Raw genomic sequence first — 13,544 nt, 5'->3', positions numbered from 1 at the left:
TGAAGTCTTGTGTTTATTCGGCTCGCGCCTCACCCTTGCTGCCTCTATTGCCAATAGGGGAGGCCCCTCACAGTGTTACACACACGCTCCCTGACCAGGAGACCCTGTCCTGACCACAATTCCGAGAAGGCTTTACACCCCACTTAATGCAGACAATGTCAAGCCCGTGTCTCCACTGTTCCCCTTATTAATATACTATTAATGCACAAAACATACCAGTGTAGCTGAAGCAAATCCAAGGTACACACCCATACAACACAAGTTGGGAGGGTTCTAGTTGGAGGGAAGGGTGTAGGTGGGCAGTATGGGGGTACAGTATACCCTGCTCTGGGGAGGGAGGGGTGTAAGGGGGGGTACCCCCTACTCATAAGCAAGCACAGAGGTAAACAGAAGCCCTGGCTTGCTGAGAGGATTGGGGAGGGGGGCAGCAGGATACAAAAGAACAAAGGCTTCTCACTGGACAGCAGGATACTGAGGCTGCAGCCCAAAATGGCACCCTATTCCCTATAAAGTGCACTACTTTGACCAGTTGACCGGAGTCCTAGTGGCCCTGGTCAAAAGTAGTGCACTTAATAGGGAATAGCTCGATGCCATTTGGGATTCAGACCAGAGACAGAGAGAAGGAGCCTTTATTTTCATGTTAAATCAAGTCAATGGGCTAAAAGGTGCACCAACAGAACACCCTCCTACAAAGTAGGCCTACTTACTTTTGCCTCAAGTTTAGTTATAAGATACAATTAAGTAATTTCTGTGTTGTTTATTCTGTCCAACAAAGTCTTTAACTGTGTCTTTGGGCTCCCGAGTGGCGCAGCAGTCTTAGGCATCACAACAGTCCCTGGTTTGAATCCAGGCTGTATCACATCTGGCCACGATTGGGAGTCCCATAGGGCTGTGCACAATTGGGCCAGTGTCATCGGGATAGGACGTCATTGTAAATAATAATGTGTTCTTAACTGACTTGCCTAGTTAAATAAAGGTTAAATAAAGAAAAAAATTAAAACCACTGACATGCCTTCTCTTCAGGACAAACTCAGTTTCTCAGTGTGCACCTCTCCCCCACCTCTGCTCCCTCTACTTAACACCTCTGTGGGTGTCTCCAACCTCTCAGTTATAGGCTCAAACCTGGCCCTAGCCTGCCTCTCTCTGTGTATGTATATGTGTTCCTCATCCAGATAAACCAATTAGAACAGTGAAAACCTGAGCTGCTAATAAGCAGTTAACCCACTGTTCCCAGGCCGTCATTGAAAATAAGAATTTGTTCTTAACTGACTTGCCTGGTTAAATAAAGGTAAAAAAAATATATATATAAATAAAAAAAAAAACAGAATATGGCTACCACCCCTCTTTCCCTCCCGGTCTCTTTCGCTTGCCTCATCTCCACCTCCCCTCTATGTCGCTATCTGACATTACCTCCTCTCCTTTTCTCCCATCCAACCTCTCATTCTTCCCTGTAGGGCCACGGTAACTCGACAGTGGGCGGCGTGGGCAGGTTAATGCCTCCAAGGCAGGTTAACATGGCTAACAACATTAGCGGTTTCTCCCCTAGACATACCACAGGGGATGCTAAGCTAGTTAGCGTAGCGCGTTGCTAATTAGGCTGCTCTGCCTCAGCCAGGGCAGGGCTCCTGCAGTCTTAAGGAAGGAGCAGTGGGGCTGAGAATAGAGGGAGGTAATCTCCTTTAAGACCTCATTGGCATCCATCTGTGAGGGCCATCTGGACACACACACACACACACACACACACACGGCTGGACTGGGACAAGAATTCAGCCCTGGCATTTTATCCACACTGTTTGCCTCCCTGTTGTGCTATCTGTCTCAGCATCCTCTCTGCTGTCACTCTGTGCTTCTTCTTGTTCTCTCACTGTCTGAATGCCTGTCTGCTTAAGCCTTATACTAGGCTTGGGCAGTATGTCGTATACCGGAGTATTTTGAAATAGCCACAGGATTGTTTTTCAATACCGCCAAAACTATTTCAATTTTTTATTTTATTTTTATAAATTGGAATATTTGGAGCTACTTTTTTTGTAGTCAACTTGTGCAATACATTAGGAGATAAAAACAATTATTTTGTTCTTCATTTCACTTATCACATAACTTTTCATTATGAGGCTTGCCCGTAGTCCCCAGTCACATAGTGTTTGTTTACAAGCACACAACGAATAGTGACTGGAGCCTTGTGAGTCACTGTGGTGCAGTATGCTCCAGGTGATCTAGTTACAGTATGGAATGCACAACTAAATGTTTGCCAGCTAGATATCTAATAACTATTAAGTTAACCGTCTCAAAATGTTCTAAATGCTCTGCAGTTGGGCATTTGATTTGCTAATTTAGTAGCTAGTTAGCCATCTTGCTAAACAAGGAATCTTGCAAAATCAAACTTTGATTGGTAACAGCAGAGAATCTCCTCCTGGATCAAGAGCCTTTACTGTCCAATATTTGTTTTGCGCGCACAGCAAACTGAGTAGTTTTTTTGAGTTACTTGTATAACTGCATGAGCTGGGATGACTGTCTTGCAAATATACTAAACAAAAATATAAAACGTAACATGTTACACTTTCAACGACTTCACTGAGTTACAGTTCATATAAGGAAATCAGTCAATTGAAATTAATTCATTAGGCCCTAATCTATGGATTTCACATTAATGGGCAGGGCCGCAGCCATGGGTGGGTCTGGGAGGGCATAGACCCACCCACTGGGGAGCCAGGCCCAGCCAATCAGAATGAGTTTTTCCCTACAAAAGGGCTTTATTACAGACGGAAATACTCCTCAGTATCATCAGCTGTCCGGGTGGCTGATCTCGGACGATCCCGCAGGCGAAGAAGCCGGATGTGGAGATCCGCGGCTGGTGTGTTTACACGTGGTCTGTGGTTGAGAGGCCGGTTGGACATACTGCCAAATTCTCCAAAACAACGTTGGAGGCAGCTTATTGCAGATAAATTAATATTCATTTATCTGGCAACAGCTCTGGTGGACATTCTTGCAGTCCCGTATTCCAATTGCACGCTCCTTCAAAACTTGAGACATGTGTCATTGTGTTGTGACAATTCATTTTTTATTTGTTGTACTTTTTACCTCGTTTAAAAAATAAATAAAAACTTTTACACCTTTTTCATGATATCCAAATTGGTAGTTATAGTTGCTGCAACTCCAATACGTTCTAGGGAGAGGCGAAGGTCAAGAGCCATGCATCCTACGAAACACGACCCTGCCAAGACTGCTTCTTGACACACTGCTCGCTTAACCCGGAACCCAGCCGCACCAATGTATAGGAGTAAACACCGTACAACTGGCGACCAAAGTCCGCCCGCAGGCGTCCGGCCGCCACAAGGAGTTGCTAGAGCGCAAATGGGACAAGGACATCCCAGACGACCAAACCTTCCCCTAACCCAGACGACGCTGGGCCAATTATGTGCCTCCTCATGGGTCTCCCGGTCATGGCCAGCTGTGACACAGCCTGGGATCGAACCCGGGGCTGTAATGACGCCTCAAGTACCGAGATGCAGTGCCTTAGACTGCTGTGCCACTCGGGAGGCAAAACTGCACATTTCAAAGTGGCCTTTTATTCTCCCAAACATTACCTGTGTAATGATCATGCTGTTTAATCAGCTTCTTGATATGCCACACCTGTAAAGTGGATGGATTATCTTGGCAAAGGAGAAAGGCTCACTACCAGGGATGTAAACAAATTTGTGTACAAAATTTGAAAGAAATAAGCTTTGAGTGCATATGGAACATTTTTGTTCTTTTATTTCAGCTCATAAAGTGTTTCACTTTACATGTTGCGTTTATATTTTTGTTCAGTAAAGTTTAGATCAGCGACTGTATAAAATGTGCAATCGTTAGCATTTAGTTAGCATTCGTTATGGGATTTTACATGCGCTTGTTAGCACTGCTAACCTATGGATCTCAGAGGCTCAGTTGGGTTTGAAAATAGTGCCCCCTGTGTTCAGTGCCGGTATTACCGAATATCACAGGATGTTTACAAGGTCAGTATGAAGGTATGACAATTTGGATACCGCCCAAGCATACCTTACACATTATAAAAGCCAAGCTAATGACTTAGACTATATTGCAAATGAGAGATATTTTTGGTTGACAAAACGAGTAGCTATATTTTACTTTCAAAATAGAATTACAGAATTTCCATTTTTATATACAGTGCCTTGCGAAAGTATTCGGCCCCCTTGAACTTTGCGACCTTTTGCCACATTTCAGGCTTCAAACATAAAGATATAAAACTATTTTTTTTGTGAAGAATCAACAACAAGTGGGACACAATCATGAAGTGGAACGACATTTATTGGATATTTCAAACTTTTTTAACAAATCAAAAACTGAAAAATTGGGCGTGCAAAATTATTCAGCCCCTTTACTTTCAGTGCAGCAAATTCTCTCCAGAAGTTCAGTGAGGATCTCTGAATGATCCAATGTTGACCTAAATGACTAATGATGATAAATACAATCCACCTGTGTGTAATCAAGTCTCCGTATAAATGCACCTGCACTGTGAGTCTCAGAGGTCCGTTAAAAGCTCAACAAGGAACACACCAGGCAGGTCCGAGATACTGTTGTGAAGAAGTTTAAAGCCGGATTTGGATACAAAAAGATTTCCCAAGCTTTTAACATCCCAAGGAGCACTGTGCAAGCGATAATATTGAAATGGAAGGAGTATCAGACCACTGCAAATCTACCAAGACCTGGCCGTCCCTCTAAACTTTCAGCTCATACAAGGAGAAGACTGATCAGAGATGCAGCCAAGAGGCCCATGATCACTCTGGATGAACTGCAAAGATCTACAGCTGAGGTGGGAGACTCTGTCCATAGGACAACAATCAGTCGTATATTGCACAAATCTGGCCTTTATGGAAGAGTGGCAAGAAGAAAGCCATTTCTTAAAGATATCCATAAAAAGTGTTGTTTAAAGTTTGCCACAAGCCACCTGGGAGACACACCAAACATGTGGAAGAAGGTTCTCTGGTCAGATGAAACCAAAATGGAACTTTATTATGTTTGGCGTAAAAGCAACACAGCTCATCACCCTGCTTTTCTTCAGCAGGGACAGGGAAGATGGTTAAAATTGATGGGAAGATGGATGGAGCCAAATACAGGACCATTCTGGAAGAAAACCTGATGGAGTCTGCAAAAGACCTGAGACTGGGACGGAGATTTGTCTTTCAACAAGACAATGATCCAAAACATAAAGCAAAATCTACAATGGAATGGTTCAAAAATAAACATATCCAGGTGTTAGAATGGCCAAGTCAAAGTCCAGACCTGAATCCAATTGAGAATCTGTGGAAAGAACTGAAAACTGCTGTTCACAAATGCTCTCCATCCAACCTCACTGAGCTCGAGCTGTTTTGCAAGGAGGAATGGGAAAAAATTTCAGTCTCTCGATGTGCAAAACTGATAGAGACATACCCCAAGCGACTTACAGCTGTAATCGCAGCAAAAGGTGGCGCTACAAAGTATTAACTTAATGGGGCTGAATAATTTTGCACGCCCAATTTTTCAGTTTTTGATTTGTTAAAAATGCCCTCGCAACGGCAGGTGAACTTCTTGATAGGGCCAAATGCTCATTACAGATTTTTAAAAATACAAATAAAAAAAACATCTTAGCAGGCCCATGGGCCACCGGCCATGCCACCTTTGAGATTGTTTTATACCAATTTTTTAGGGTGTGTGTGTGTGTGTCAATTTCGACCAGCTCACCCAACAACAAAATAATTGTCCAGCCCCTCTGGCATTTGCCAGATGGTCAATCCACCCCTGCAAACAAACAAGCAGACACTCGCGCACACAGACACACACCACGTCTCCTTACAGAGACAGGGAAGGGACACAGGCAAACACACACAAAATGCTCTATGGAACCTCATCGCCACTGTTTGGACGCACGCGCAAACATACTGTACATACATACCATTGGCCGTTAATGATATAGGTACCATTTATTCAAATTTCTATAACAACAAACAGGGCATTGTTCCTGTCACTGTTACCATGGTGGCTTTATAATATTAACCAGTAATGGAGATGTCTGTGGCCGTGGTCAGTGCAGTGATCCTTCTGATGAAAGGGGTTGGTCCCTTAGATCATTGGGTGGAAACAGTGCTGTGGAGCACACATGGCCCTGATCAATAATATAACACACACACACACACACACACACACGGCCCTGATCAATAGAGAGAAAGAGACACACACACAGGCATGTGCATCACACACGACGAGTGTGCACAAACACAAAGACACTGACACAAACACTAACACACAGGCCAGATGCTGGCCCTGCTAACAGTGCGCTGAGCCATGCTGAGTTGGTCCATTGAAGTGTTTGTTTGTCCCTGTGGGAGTCCATGCCGATCACTGAACAGCCTCACACACACACTAATGAGGAGGGGGATGGGCACTAAACTGTTTATTTTTTTATTTTTTTAAATTAAAGAAAGTTTAAAAGTATACATATATTTCATTTAACCATTAGGCCTACTTCTCCTAGGTAGGTTATTGTGATTGAGATATAACAGCTGAGCTGTGTTTCAGTGGCACTGACAAGGCATTATGCTTACAGTGGTACTTATATACAGGACTGAACGACTTAACTTACCATTTCTATAACTAGGACATCCTCATTTCAGAAATGTGGCCTATATGCACTGATTCGAGCTATTTTAATGGGCCTTATATTAGATCAACGACAGGGTTAGCCTAATGCACTGTTCTTTCAGTAAGTGTAAGTCAAACACACGAGAGAGAGAGAGAGAGAGAGAGAGAGAGAGAGAGAGAGAGCGAGAGAGTGAGAGAGAGAAAGAGAGAGAATGCACCCTCCTCAAGGGACCTTCCCTTGCTATATCCACCCTCCATAAACCAAGCGTGCCCCCCCCACCCTGCACACACACCACACAACCGAGCACCCCGTCATTACCGTCCCAAAACGTCTCAGAGGGCCTCAAAGGGGAATGACACGTCAACCGCCACTGCCCCTCCCCCAACTCCCCCTAAAAAACCATACAATTAGTGCGTCCCCAATGCTACACTGAGTCTATACTACTGCTCCGCTATGGGAGATCAATGCTACACTGAGTCTATACTACTGCTCCGCTATGGGAGATCAATGCTACTATACTGGCCAGCCAGGCACAAACTCCTGTGTGCCTCTTCCCTTCCTCTCTCTTCCTTTGTCCCCCCCCCCCCCAGTCTCTCCCCCCTCTCTCCTCCACTTCCATTCCTCCCTCCCTCCCTTTTGAGGACACAATCAAATCGTTGCTCCGAGGCCTCTTCAGAGTGAAGACAGTCATTATGCAGATTAAGCCTGGTGACCACTTCCTGTGTGTGAGAGGGAGAGTGGTTTCCACCACACAGGCACCAGACATCCCACGAGCCCTTGAGGCTGAGGACTTTTCCTATTGGCTGTCACATCCCTGATCACAAAACTCCCTCATTGCCAGGTTGTTAGTCAGGGGACCACTGCAACACATCAATTTAGATTGAGAGTTTGGCTCAGTTGGTAGAGCATTGCACTTGCAACGACAGGATACTGGGTTTGATTCCCGGGACCACCAGTACGTTCAAAAAAATGTGTGCAAATATGACAGTCGCTTTGGATATAAGCATCTGCTAAATGGTATCTATTATTTATATGTGAATGAGACTAGACTGAGTACCAGTCAAAAGTTTGGACAGGCCAACTCATTGCAGGGTTTATCTTTATTTATACTATTTTCTACTTTGTAGAATAATAGTGAAGACATCAAAACTATGAAATAACACATATAGAATCATGTAGTAACCAAAAAAAAGTGTTAAACAAATCAAAAATGTATTTTATATTCTTCAAAGTAACTACCCTTTGCCTTGATGACAGCTTTGCAGACTCTTGGCATTCTCTCAACCAGCTTCATGAGGTAGTCACCTGGAATGCGTTTTCTTAAAAGTACATTTGTGTAATTTCTTTCCTTCTTAATGCGTTTGAGCCAATCAGTTGTGTTAAGGTAGGGGTTGTATACAGAAGATAGCCTTATTTGGTATAAGACCAAGTCCATATGTGACCCGATTCAGGAAATTAGGCGCATGTCGCAAGTCACGACTTCACAGGAGAGCCTTTTGAACGCAAAACATTTTATTTTATCAAAATACGTTTTTTGGCAGAAATGCCTTCTTAAACGCCTTAATATCAAACTTGAATGTCATCTGTAAATACAAATAAAATTGTTAAATTGCGAGCCAAGTTGGTTTAGCCACAGAGAAAGTCAGCAACCTTCCTGCTCGCCCTGATTGGCAGAGATAATGAGTGGGCTGGTCATGCCGAGAGATGAGTTTGGATTGGAAGCTTCATGTGTTGCATCGTGTCTATAAAATGAGATGCTCATTATGCCTTGATAATCGTTTCTACTGCATTTTTTTTTAAAGATAAAGTTATCCATGGAGAACTGCAAATATGTTGCTGGCTTGCTAACTAACAATGAACCTAACGTGAAGCTTCCATACATGTATACAGGTAAGAATCTAGCTACAGATTCAGATATGATACATTTCTAATTTTGTCAAAGTTGTCATTGCAAGCTAGAGCTTGCTGTTAGCTAGCCAGCTGGAATTCAATGGCTGGCTTGCTAACTAACATTAAACCTAACGTGATTTGGTTAAATTTAGCTTACTATGACAATCTGTTTATATTGCTAGTAACGTTACTCTATGGATTGGGATTATAGTTAATTTTTTTAGCTAGCTAATGTTAACTTGACATGTCTAAATAAAAGATCAAGTTACAGCTTGCTGTTAGCTAGCTAACGTTAGGTGAGGTTAGGTGGCTGGCTTGCTTGCTTGCTAGCTAACATTAACTTACAGTGGGGAAAAAAAGTATTTAGTCTGCCACCAATTGTGCAAGTTCTCCCACTTAAAAAGATGAGGCCTGTAATTTTCATCATAGGTACCCTTCAACTATGACAGACAAAATTATTTTTAATGAATTTATTTGCAAATTATGGTGGAAAATAAGTATTTGGTCACCTACAAACAAGCAAGATTTCTGTCTCTCACAGACCTGTAACTACTTCTTTAAGAGGCTCCTCTGTCCTCCACTCGTTACCTGTATTAATTGCACCTGTTTGAACTTGTTATCAGTATAAAAGACACCTGTCCACAACCTCAGTCAGTCTCACTCCAAACTCCACTATGGCCAAGACCAAAGTGCTGTCAAAGGACACCAGAAACAAAATTGTAGACCTGCACCAGGCTGGGAAGACTGAATCTGCAATAGGTAAGCAGCTTGGTTTGAATAAATCAACGGTGGGAGCAATTATTAGGAAATGGAAGACATACAAGACCACTGATAATCTCCCTCGATCTGGGGCTCCACGCAAGACCTCACCCCGTGGGGTCAAAATGATCACAAGAACGGTGAGCAAAAATCCCAGAACCACACGGGGAGACCTAGTGAATGACCTGCAGAGAGCTGGGACCAAAGTAACAAAGCCTACCATCAGTAACACACTACGCCGCCAGGGACTCAAATCCTGCAGTGCCAGACGTGTCCCCCTGCTTAAGCCAGTACATGTCCAGGCCGTCTGAAGTTTGCTAGAGAGCATTTGGATAATCCAGAAGAAGATTGGGAGAATGTCATATGGTCAGATGAAACCAAAATATAACTTTTTGGTAAAAGCTCAACTCGTCGTGTTGAAGATGAAACGTGGCTGGGTCTTTCAGCATGACAATGATCCCAAACACACCGCCTGGGCAACGAAGGAGTGGCTTCGTAAGAAGCATTTCAAGGTCCTGGAGTGGCCTAGCCAGTCTCCAGATCTCAACCCCATAGAAAAGGAGGGAGTTGAAAGGGAGTTGAAAGTCTGTGTTGCCCAGCAACAGCTCCAAAACATCACTGCTCTAGAGGAGATCTGCATGGAGGAATGGGCCAAAATACCAGCAACGGTGTGTGAAAACGTTTGACAGAAAACGTTTGACCTCTGTCATTGCCAACAAAGGGTATATATAACAAAGTATTGAGCTAAACTTTTGTTATTGACCAATTACTTATTTTCCACCCTAATTTGCAAATAAATTCATTAAAAATCCTAATGTGATTTTCTGGATTTCTTTTTCTCATTTGTCTGTCATAGTGGAAGTGTACCTATGATGAAAATTGCAGGCCTCATCTTTTTAAGTGGGAGAACTTGCACAATTGGTGGCTGACTAAATACCTTTTTGCCCCACTATGTGTATGAGGTGTGTGTAAGGTGTCCTCAGAATGCCATTTCGCATTGCTGGTTATTGCCTAATGTTAGCTAGCTAACTAGCTAACATTGAACCTATAGGCTAACTTTAGCTAGCTATGACAATGGGTTTGTATTGCTAGTTAAAGCTTGCTGTGAGCTAGCCAGCTGACATTAGATGGCTGGCTGGCAACAGTAGCTAACATTATCTGTATGAACTGTGTGTAGTGATGTTCTCAGAATTCCATTTCACATCCATTGTATAATAATGCTAAAATCTTTGTATCTGGAATTTGTCTTTCAGCATCAAATCAGTATTACATGCCTGACTCTTAATCCATGCACTATTTTTTCACAAACTACAGAGTTGGGAAAACACGTGTGGACTTGAATTGTGATAACTGCAGTGTCCAAAACAAGAACAAGTCTGTGCTCTGGTATTGTGCCTGCTGGACCATGCACAAGCTCCACCGCAATCTGGACCTTCACTTCCTGATCACAGGCCACATCAAGTTTGAACCTGACGGGTGCTTCGGCCTCATCAAGCAGCGCTTTAGAAAGACCAGAGTGAACGCCTTGTCTGAGATTGTTGGTGTTGGACAGCACTGTGACAGGGGTTAACATCCCACAGCTTGTTGGACTGGAGAATGGTACGGTGTTGGTGGAAAGCTATGGCTGGCAACAACACCTGACTCCGTACTTCAGGCTGCTGCCACAGATCAAGCAGTACCAGCACTTCGGGTAAAACATTATTTTCATTGTATGAGGTTATTCTTATCTTAACTTGGGAGGTGAATTGATGTTGTGCAGGGTTGTAATGTCTTCTGATTTTGTGTTGTCATACCCTGTTTTACAGCTTCAATGCTCTGGAGCCTGGTGTTGTCGCCAAGGAGTGTTCGGCCTGTTGGGACCAGGTTTCAGCTGCTGCGCAACGCTGAATGGGTGTCGACAAAGGAGTGCTCTCCAGTAGGTACCAAAACATTCAAAGGCCCTTTTCTAAAAAGAGAGTTACCTCTGCTGCAGAGGATATTAGAGTTACCAGCCTCAGAAATCGGCAATTAACTGCACCTCAGATTGAAGCCCGAATAAATGCTTCACAGAGTTCAAGTAACAGACACCTCAACATCAACTGTTCAGAGGAAACTGCGTGAATCAGGCCTTCATGGTCGAATTACTACAAAGAAACCACTACTAAAGGACACCAATATGAAGAAGAGACTTGCTTGGGCCAAGAACCACGAGCAATGGACATTAGACCGGTGGAAATCTCTTCTTTGGTCTGATGAGTCCTAATTTGAGATTTCTGGTTCCAACAGCCGTGTCTTTGTGAGACACACAGTAGGTGAACGGAGAATCTCCGCATGTGTGGTTCCCACCATGAAGCATGGAGGAGGAGGTGTGATGGTGCTTTGCTGGTGACACTGTCAGTGATTTATTTAGAATTCAAGGCACACTTAACCAGCATGGCTACCACAGCATTCTGCAGTGATATGACATCCCATTTGGTTTGCGCTTTGTGGGACTATCATTCGTTTTCAACAGGACAATGACCCAACACACCTCCAGGCTGTGTAAGGGCTATTTGACCAAGAAGGAGAGTGATGGAGTGCTGCATCAGATGACCTGGCCTCCACAATCAACCAACCTCAACCCAATTGAGATGAGTTGGACCAGAGAGCGAAGGAAAAGCAGCCAAGCAGTGCTCAGCATATGTGGGAACTCCTTCAAGACTGTTGGAACATCATTCCAGGTAACTACCTCCTGAAGCTGGTTGAAAGAATGCTGAAAGTGTGCAAAGCTGTCATCAAGGTAAAGGGGTGGCTACTTTGAAGAATCTAAAATATATTTAGATTTGTTCAACACTTTTGGTTACTACATGATTCCATGTGTTATTTCATAATGTTGATATCTTCACTATTATTCCACAATGTAGAAAATAGTACAAAATAAATGAATAGGCATGTCCAAACGTTTGACTGGTACTGTATGTGATCGCACTCTCTCTTTTCTAAGGAGCATCATATTTTGAATACCTAGCTTTAGAGCTACAATGGAGCCAAATATTTCAGAGTTCATACATGTGGCTTGGAAAAATGAGTCTTCATGAGTCATTAATACAACACACATTAACAAATGCTCATGTGTGTGTGTGTGTGTGTGACTCACCTGTGGACATAATGCAGTTGGTGCACTGAGTCAATAGCCAGCACCATCTCAGCTAGGTAAAATCTAGCCATGTCCTCCGGCAACCGGTCTTCAAACTTACTAAGCAGGGTGAGCAGGTCCCCGCCCACATAATAATCCATCACCAGATACTGAGGGGAAAGTATAAATGTTAACATCATTGACCATGTAGTGATAATAATATTGCTGTATGATAGTGTACAAGTAACATTCTCTGTATTCCTCAACTTGTTCCCTCCATCTTCCGAACTTACTTCCTTCAGGTTCTACCCCCTTTCTCCTTACTCTCCTTTCTCATCCTGCTATTCTTTCATCCCAAACAGCATCACATTATATATTGCACTACTTATGGCCAGAGCCTTTTGCCCCAGTAAAAAGTAGGGGCAAAAGGGTAAAGGGTGCCATTTGCGACGCAAGCCTTGAAATGTGAAAAGGGGAAGGGCAGTCGGTGCAACAGTGGGAGCCAATGAGAGTCCATTAGAACGCTGCTTAGTTAATCAACTGACCCGTCACTATTCTTTACCCAACTAATGCTCGAGTGGTCACCATATGAAACTGATTGACATACAGTATATTAAAAGCCTTTGAAACATTTGAAGTTAGTGGAGATCTTACCAGGTTGTTGTCATCCTGGAAGGCGTAGTGCAGGGTGGTGATCCACTGGCTGTCCCCGTTCACCAGCACGTCCCGCTCCTCCCGGAAACACGCCGTCTGAGAGAGAGGACAGAGGACAACCGTCATACAAAGATAAAGAATAGAATGTAGCTACTCTCATTGGAACTCACTGTGCGCCATCACTATTTGGTCCAACCCAGTGCTTCTTTTGGGCAGGAGCTCCCTGGAACTGAGGACCAGCACCTTAAATTTGCTTCTGCTTGACTTCCTTCGTCTCTTATAGAATACCAGCTAAAAAGTATTGCAGAGTTCCTTCACCTAAATAAAGGAAATGAGTACCGGCATCGATTTCAAATCAAAGTTAAGCACTGTTCCAACCTGTGTGTAATGAATTCCTGTGTCTGCTACTGGTGGGAAACAGAAATAGAATCTATTGAGTCTACCTCTATGTGGGAAACCCCCTTTCAGGCCCTTTGGGGCTCAATTAAGTATATCAATTCAATTACACTTTCTAACAAGCTTATAACACAG

At 43.4% G+C, this 13,544-nt stretch overlaps 1 protein-coding gene across 5 annotated transcripts in view; it reads right to left on the bottom strand.

Annotated features, from left to right (window-relative positions):
- Nucleotides 1-13,544, bottom strand: part of LOC135505761 (serine/threonine-protein kinase MRCK alpha-like) — a 98,712-nt gene that overhangs the window by 41,346 nt on the left and 43,822 nt on the right. For all 5 annotated transcript variants that reach the window (XM_064924862.1, XM_064924865.1, XM_064924863.1 and 2 more), the window contains exons 4-5: nucleotides 13,014-13,109; nucleotides 12,381-12,529 (exon numbers count right to left, since the gene is read on the bottom strand). In XM_064924862.1, the coding sequence (XP_064780934.1) occupies nucleotides 12,381-12,529; nucleotides 13,014-13,109 (245 nt within the window). The remainder of the gene's footprint in view (nucleotides 1-12,380; nucleotides 12,530-13,013; nucleotides 13,110-13,544) is intronic.

Source organism: Oncorhynchus masou, chromosome 19 (assembly GCF_036934945.1).
Source record: "Oncorhynchus masou masou isolate Uvic2021 chromosome 19, UVic_Omas_1.1, whole genome shotgun sequence".
Lineage (NCBI taxonomy): Eukaryota > Metazoa > Chordata > Actinopteri > Salmoniformes > Salmonidae > Oncorhynchus > Oncorhynchus masou.
Note: the sequence above shows the minus strand (reverse complement) of the source record. Positions and strands in the feature narration are given on the sequence as shown.